This window comes from Rhineura floridana, chromosome 7 (assembly GCF_030035675.1).
Source record: "Rhineura floridana isolate rRhiFlo1 chromosome 7, rRhiFlo1.hap2, whole genome shotgun sequence".
NCBI lineage: Eukaryota > Metazoa > Chordata > Lepidosauria > Squamata > Rhineuridae > Rhineura > Rhineura floridana.
The window spans coordinates 77,947,884-77,955,302 of NC_084486.1; the positions used below are offsets into that span (position 1 = coordinate 77,947,884).

Genomic DNA, 7,419 nt, shown 5'->3' on the forward strand with positions numbered 1-7,419 from the left:
AAGCTGCCTTCTAAAAATATTTCCAGTGATGACAGCAAGGCCTTTGCCATCGCAAAGCTCGCTGCAGGAGGAGGGAAGGCTTTGTGGAGTCTTCGGCCTCTACCATCCTCCTGGAAACAATACCCATATCCACTTATTCATTAAAAGAGAGAGAGAGGCGATCAACAAAGGCTAAGCTAGTTAACTGCAATGGAAATTTACACGGGGGGGCGACAAAAGGGGGAGCGCTCTATCTGTAAGACCCACTTTGTCCGATGGGCCAAAACGTCACACGCATACACAGACTGCTCGAAAGATACAAATAATAAACTTAAACCCAAGGGGAGCTAGTTACACACACAACACACACACACACATACTGCAGGGGCTGACGCGATGCATTGCTTTATTTTCCTCCTTCCTCCTGACCTTCGTGGTTGTTATACTGGATTAAACGCCAGCAAGGCTGGTTAAAACCATTCCCTACTTGTTATTGTTCGAGGAGTCCGCTCAAAGACGTTGGAAACGAGCGTTTCCCGATGGATTATTTTCGCTGACAGCAACGTTAGCAAAGGGGGAGGGGTGTTTTGGTAAATCCTTTTCCACAAGGGAGAAAAATACATCTATCTGTTTGTATTTCCCCCTTTTGTTCCTTTCACTTATTATCCGGCTTGGTTTCCTTTATGAAGAAGGGAATCGCATTCTCTCGGGCTCAGGGGGGAGGAGCGCAAGAGTTTAAAAATATAAACAAGCTCCCTCCTCCCTTTTCTTTTTTGTTTAAATCTTCGAAGTATTTTCGGTTTCCCTGCTAGCCGATAATAAAGTTTTGTTTTGCACTGTCTCCCCTCCCCCCCAAAATCCCCTAGTTTCTTCAGTTTTCTCCCCCCCCCCTTTGACAGGAGGGGGACAGGAGATCTCACTAAAACATGTCACAAAAATGCAAATATAACATGATGACATTGTTCTGAGTCACTTTACGGATAACACGGTTGTGGGTTTGCTTTGTGTGTTTTTTTTAAAGAAAACTAAACAAAAACAATGTTTTTCTAAATCGGTCGGTTTTGTTTTTAATCGAGATCTCTTGGTGCATTTCAAGAAAAAAAAAGAATTCTTGCTGGGATGTGGTTGTAATGGTGAAACTAACCACAGTTTAGTCTGATCTGGCAGCCCCAGCTCTCTGTCTTGTTGCATCTTCATAAAGATTTTCTTCATTTTTTGTTGTCATCGCACATGCCTGGCTCTCTTGATTTTTTAATTTTTTTATTTTTTTAGGAGCAGAAGAAGAAGGAACCAAACATAACCAAAACTCCACTTACTTTTGTTTTCCTTCTCGATTTGCTCCAGGTAACTGGCTGCTTCCAGCAAAATCTGCACGTTCTGTAGGAAAGTGTTGATCTTCTCCATGGAGTCCTCACTGCTGGTGTTGAAAATGTCACTGAACGGGCACCTGGACATATAATCTGCCACTGGCAGTTGCTGCTGCCCTAGAGGAGGCTCCACAGCATCGTCTTCGCATCTGAATTCCTTTCTTGGCCTGCCACGTTTCCCCATTGCTTCTGCAAATGGAAACTTTGAAATTTTTAAAGCCCTTTTGGCCGACTTTCCTCCTCTTGTTGCAGTTTGTGTGTGTATGTGTGTGTATGTCTAGGGGAGATTGAATGAATCAAGGGACCTCTTGATTCAAAGACTCCGGGCAGGTCCTAGTGCTCGTTTCTTTCCTTGTTTATTGAAAATGGGAGTTTCTTTCTTTCTTTCTTTCTTTCTTTCTTTCTTTCTTTCTTTCTTTCTTTCTTTCTTTCTTTCTTTCTTTCTTTCTTTCTCTCAAAGGACTGAGTAGAGGTTGTATCACTTTTAGAAAACATTTTTTTAAAAAAGCATTCCCCAAAACATAACAAAAAACCACTATTGGGATAAAATGCATAAAATCACAAATGATGATGATTATGACATTGTAATCAGTGTACATTGCTCTGCATAGAGTTATATAGGCAAAAATGGATCCCTGCCCTCAATGAGCTAACAGTCTGATTCTGTTTTAACAACAGAAGGAAGGAAGGGAAGAACAAGGGTTAGAGAGGGGGAAAGCGGGCAAATAAAATGATGTGTATGTAAAACTGGGTAACAGTTGAGAATAAAGCTTAAGAGAATAAGTCAAAGGGCATCTAGAAAGAGTGGAGTAGATTATAATTTTGTATGTTTCATTTTCTAATGAACAACATATGAGCTTGGATTGACAAAAATATAAAAAAATCAATCACATAAACATTACCAAACTTATATCCGGCTAAGCTGGTATCATGTATTGCGTTTTCTCAAATTCTAAAAATGGCAACCGTAGGAGGGCTGACATTTTTCAAAAAATTAAACAGTAAAATACAAATTCATTTGCTGGTGGACATGGCCCACAGAGTAGAACTGGGGGGAAATGGAAAAGATTTATATAATGTCGTAGATGGCTAGAGGATAGAAATAAACGCTTGATCAAGCATAGCCGTCGCCGGGATCACATCACTCCGGTGTTAGTAGACCTACACTGGTTACCAGTTGTTTACCGGGCCCAATTCAAGGTGTTGGTGTTGACCTTTAAAACCCTATACGGTTTCAGCCCAGTTTATCTGAAGGAACGCCTCCAGTATCACCAATTATGCCGCCTGACAAGATCAGCCTCACAAGACCTTCTCTCGGTCCCACCAGTCAAAACAGTTAGGCTGGTGCGGACCAGAGAGAGGGCATTCTCGATTGTGGCCCCCACCCTCTGGAATTCCCTTCCTTTTGACATTTGACATGCCTCCTCCCTGATGGGGTTTTGCCGAGCCTTAAAGACCTGGCTATTCAGGCAGGCCTATAGGATTGCTGGGGTGGATTAGTTTTTATGATGTATTAATTGAAGGCTGGTTTTAGATTAACTGATGAGTATGGCTTTTTGATTTGTATATTGTATTTTACTATGCTATTGTATGTCGCCTAGAGTGTCCGTTAATTCGGACAGATAGGTGACTCACAAATAAAATTTTATTATTATTATTATTATATCTTTTCCCTCTAAACTTCAAAAAGTTTACATTGGCGTCTAAAAGGTAGAAAGATAAATATTAAATGTTTTTTAAAAACTTGACATGGGCATAAGATGCGGCCTTATACTGAATTGGAACATTGCCCATCCACCTCAATATTGTCTACACTTACTGGCAGTGACTCTCCAGGGCTTCCCAGATGCCGGGACTGAACCTGAAATTTTTGTATGCAAAGCATGGGAGGGAGGAACTTAATGCTTGTGCTCAGTGACGTCACAGGCATTTGCCAATAGGTGCTTATTGACACTTGCATTAACACAGTAGAAAAAGCATGACAAACAGTCACAGTATCTGTGTGAGGTGTGTGCAAATTTTTACATTTTCCACCTGATAGGATCTTGTAGCTTGAGGACTAAGGAAATGCTGTTTTCCCACAATAGATAAACTTGCTGTGGAAAAGACACCTAGTTCCCCTGGACAACTGAGTGACAACTGGGTCTTTACTAAAGACCCTTACAGATCCGTCGCACAAAAGACTGACATTCAGTAACTATGAGCACATATGATATAGGCATTATTTCTCAGGGTGTACTGTTAAGGTGTTGGACTACGACCTAGGAGACCAGGGTTCAAATCCCCACATAACCATAAAGCTCACTGGGTGACCTTGGGCTAGTCACTGCCTCTCAGCCTCATGAAAACCCTGTTCATAGGGTTGCCGTAAGTCAGAATCGACTTGAAGGCAGTACATTTACATTGTTTATTGTCAGGAGCTGCTTGATCTGTATGCAGCTGCCCCATGTGGGCAATCACTGAATTGCAGGTGGCAGTTTCTCAGTAGAGTACCTTCAGGCCCTGGACTGACTGCGCTCATCCAAGTTGGCTGTTGGATTTTCTTGGGCAGGAAGAACTATAAAAGAGTTTCTGTTTCACCTAAGCCTTTCTTGATTTTTTATTTTATTATAAAAGGTCTTCCAAAGGAGTGGTGTGTTCCTGTATCCTGAGTCTGGTTCTTAGTTTGTCCTCTGGTTTTGACTTGCTTTTTAATCCTGTCTCCTGCTTTGTTCTCTGGCCCTGACTTGTTTTTTGTTGCTGATTCCTGGCTTGCTCCTCAGCTCCTGGTTCACCTCAGTCTGTGGCCCAAGGGCCAGCCTTGACGTACTTGCTCCTTTCATTTCCCTGGCATCTCTAGTGAAATACTATTTTTAAAAAGAAAAAGAAAAACAGATACAGAAATACACTAAAGGCATTTGCACGTCTGTATAATATCACCCCTTAACCCTGAAAAAAAGCCACTTCTCTCTAGCCTTTAAAATGATTATTTCAATAAACTTTAAGTTTCCAGCACTTTCTGCAAAGGCTACTTTCAACTGCACACTATTTAGCAATCTGTAAAACTATTCCAGTTGAGATCTCTGGGTTTTCACTGATTTGTGCAGTATTCTGAATAAAGATTGGGCAAGAGAAATAGAGAGGTCTGGCAGTGCAGATGATATGGTCAGGAGAGCAGGAGTTAATAGGAGCTTATTTTGACGTTAGAACTGGTGATGGGAGAAGAGCTACATGGATAACGGAAACCTTTCTCCCTGCTCATAATTCCTAGGGTTTTCTAATCCTGTCTGCATCTTCTTAATTATTTGTTCTAACTTCTCTCATTAGCCAAGTTCATATGTTACCTTGGCAGCAGTTGTCACCAAAAACCACATACCCTCTTGGTCAATTGATAGTTGGTTCTGGTGTTATACGAGGGATACATCATTCCTTAGTCCATGGAGTGCTCAGTTTACAGGGGGGAAAATCTCCAGCTTGAGGAGCAAAACGTCACCCTCCAGTCCTCTCTTTCTGGCTGTCAAGACTCTTCCCTGGCAATGGCCTCTCCTCAGACCACACCCCTCACCAAGATAAGAGTCACATCCATTGTACTGACCACTTTGGCCACACCCATCACTGGCACATGGCCCCTTATGATGCTTTGTTTGAAAGTGTGGTTTATAAATATTTTAAATTTTAAAAAAGAAAAAAAATGGCCCTTGGGGTGAAAGAGGCTCACCAGTCCCTGTTATATGGGGTACTTCTGACACCTGTGTTCCTTTCCACCAGATGTAGTAAGTAACACTGATACCAGAACCACCCACATATGGATTCTGATACCTAATTAAAATTGGGTCATGTCCTATCTATCTATCTATCTATCTATCTATCTATCTATCTATCTATCTATCTATCTATCTATCTATCTATCTATCTATCTAATCATTGCATTTATATCCCACTTTTTGTTCAAGGAGCTCAAAGTGGTGTACATAGTTCTCCCCCTCATTTAATCCGTACAACAACCCTGTGAGGTAGGTTAGGCTAAGAGTCTGTGACTGGCCCAAGGTCACCCAGTGTGCTTCATGGCTGAATGGGGATTTTAACCCTGGTTTCCCAGGTCCTTGTCCAACACTCTAACCACTCACTATTCCTCACTATGCTCTATTCCTCCACTATCACTTGAATCCTCACCTCGTACACTGCAGACCCTGACTTCATCTTTTCTGCACCCTGTTGATGTTAAATACAGGTTCAACGGCAGAGGTGGTGGTAGTGGCTGTACTTATCCAGTGCAAGGAATGCACATGGCCCTAATAGTACCTTAATCAAATTTCATATTTCTAGAAACCTACCTTGAAAACTCACTGTTTGTGTTGTCTCTTTTTAAACAAGTGTGTTTGGTATAATGGTTATATTAAAATGCCAGTCATAGAGACTACTGTCTTTTAATTGCCACTTCAGAGACAGAATGGACAATTGCCATTCAGTTCCAAAATGTCAGCCAGAGGTTCAGTTGTCAGCCAGAGGTTCAGTGCTAATTCTGGTGTAACCATAAGTAATCTCTGTAGAAATTGTTAACACGAATAAACAGACTGTGATTTTCCTGCTTCCTATAATAAAATAGTGTGTAGCCCCAAAATATGCACATATGTATATGAAGGAATAGATTTTGAGGAGATGACATGACTGCATCTCCAAATCAATGTGTAGACATTCCTTCTTGATTATAACCAACAAATTCAGTGTCTGTAGATTGGCACGTATATATTGTAACACAAACAATAATTCAATTGTGCATACATTTTTTCACTAGAAATGGGCCTTGGTTGAAAACCAGATAAATGTGGCCTAGAGCAATAAATCTATTAAAGTAAAACTCTATAAATTGAACTACAAAGTCTCAGTGCTCCTACAGGCTTGACCTAGCTCCTTACAGATGTAAATAGCATTGTGCTTAGTTTTCGTGCATGCTAAGATAGGGGGCATATCAGGCTTGGTAAATTTGGCCTGGGTTCCACAGAGAACATGTTTCTAGGGGAGTGCTGTAATAAATAATGTGGTGTCTTTGTTCTAACTCCAGACAGTTTTGATGGATTAATAGTACAGAACGATGTGTTCCAAAAGACAGAAACTAGCCAGTACTGTGAGATCCACACTCGCAAATACTGCCATGTGGTTCTGTTGATAAGTTCAATTGCAAGTTGTAGCAAATGTTTATATGTATTCATGCCTGCACATGTATCATGAGGGGAAAGTACATTTAAGAGACAAAATCTCTTTTTGTTGCATAGCCTTTCAGATTTTGGAACAGTCACCTGATGTTACAGGGCTAACCTGTATAAATCAACAAAGAGGTCACAGGCTGAATTCTCATTGAAATAATTGGCTAAAATCATGAAGGATTCATTGTCATATTTGTTAAAGATATTTATTTTATTCACCAAGGGCACAATTCTACTGGTATTTATGCTGGGCTGAGAGGATACAGGATGTGGCAGATCTCCAACTGGATGTGGCTCAGCCAGGCTACACTGGCATAAGTCTCTCATCCAGGCTCAGCAGGGCTCAGCCAACTCAGCTCAGCCCAGACTGGTGTAAGTTAAAATGGTGTAAGCCCCCCAAAAGGGGTGTGCCAGGGGTGTGGTGCAGGTGCTATATCCTACTTCCATTCAGTTTGGTCATGTGACCTCCAGTCTTGGTGTAAATTAATTTGGGGGAAAGCTCTGCTGGCTCAGCCGCAGTTCTCCCCTCCCATGGGCTTCTGAATGGAGATAGGATCTGATGTACTTTAAACAGGCTTAAATTAACCTATAGGGTTGTGCCCATTAGTTATGTCAGCTTCCTCGATGTAGGAGTGGTCCCTAAGTATACATTTTTGAAAGCATGGACAATTGTTATATCATCTGGCTGCAAGCAAACATGTTTATTATTATTTATTTATTTATTTCATTTATACCCCACCTTTCTTTTTTCATGAAACCAAAGGCAGCTTACATATGGTTCCCTGGAGGTCTCCCATCCAGGCACTGACCAGACCTGACCCTACTTAGCTTCAGCAGGGAGCTGGCCTCATGTGCCTTCAGACCAGAGCCTGGGATTATATCAGGATAAC

At 41.4% G+C, this 7,419-nt stretch overlaps 1 protein-coding gene across 2 annotated transcripts in view; it reads right to left on the reverse strand.

Moving 5' to 3' along the window:
• Nucleotides 1-1,618, reverse strand: part of MXI1 (MAX interactor 1, dimerization protein) — a 165,567-nt gene extending 163,949 nt beyond the window's left edge. Inside the window, exon 1 of one of the 2 annotated variants that reach the window (XM_061636037.1) lies at nt 1,296-1,618. In XM_061636037.1, the coding sequence (XP_061492021.1) occupies nt 1,296-1,530 (235 nt within the window). In that variant the 5' untranslated portion in view covers nt 1,531-1,618. The remainder of the gene's footprint in view (nt 1-1,295) is intronic. The other variant, XM_061636038.1, reaches the window with a different exon arrangement.
• Nucleotides 1,619-7,419: the final 5,801 nt, after the last annotated feature.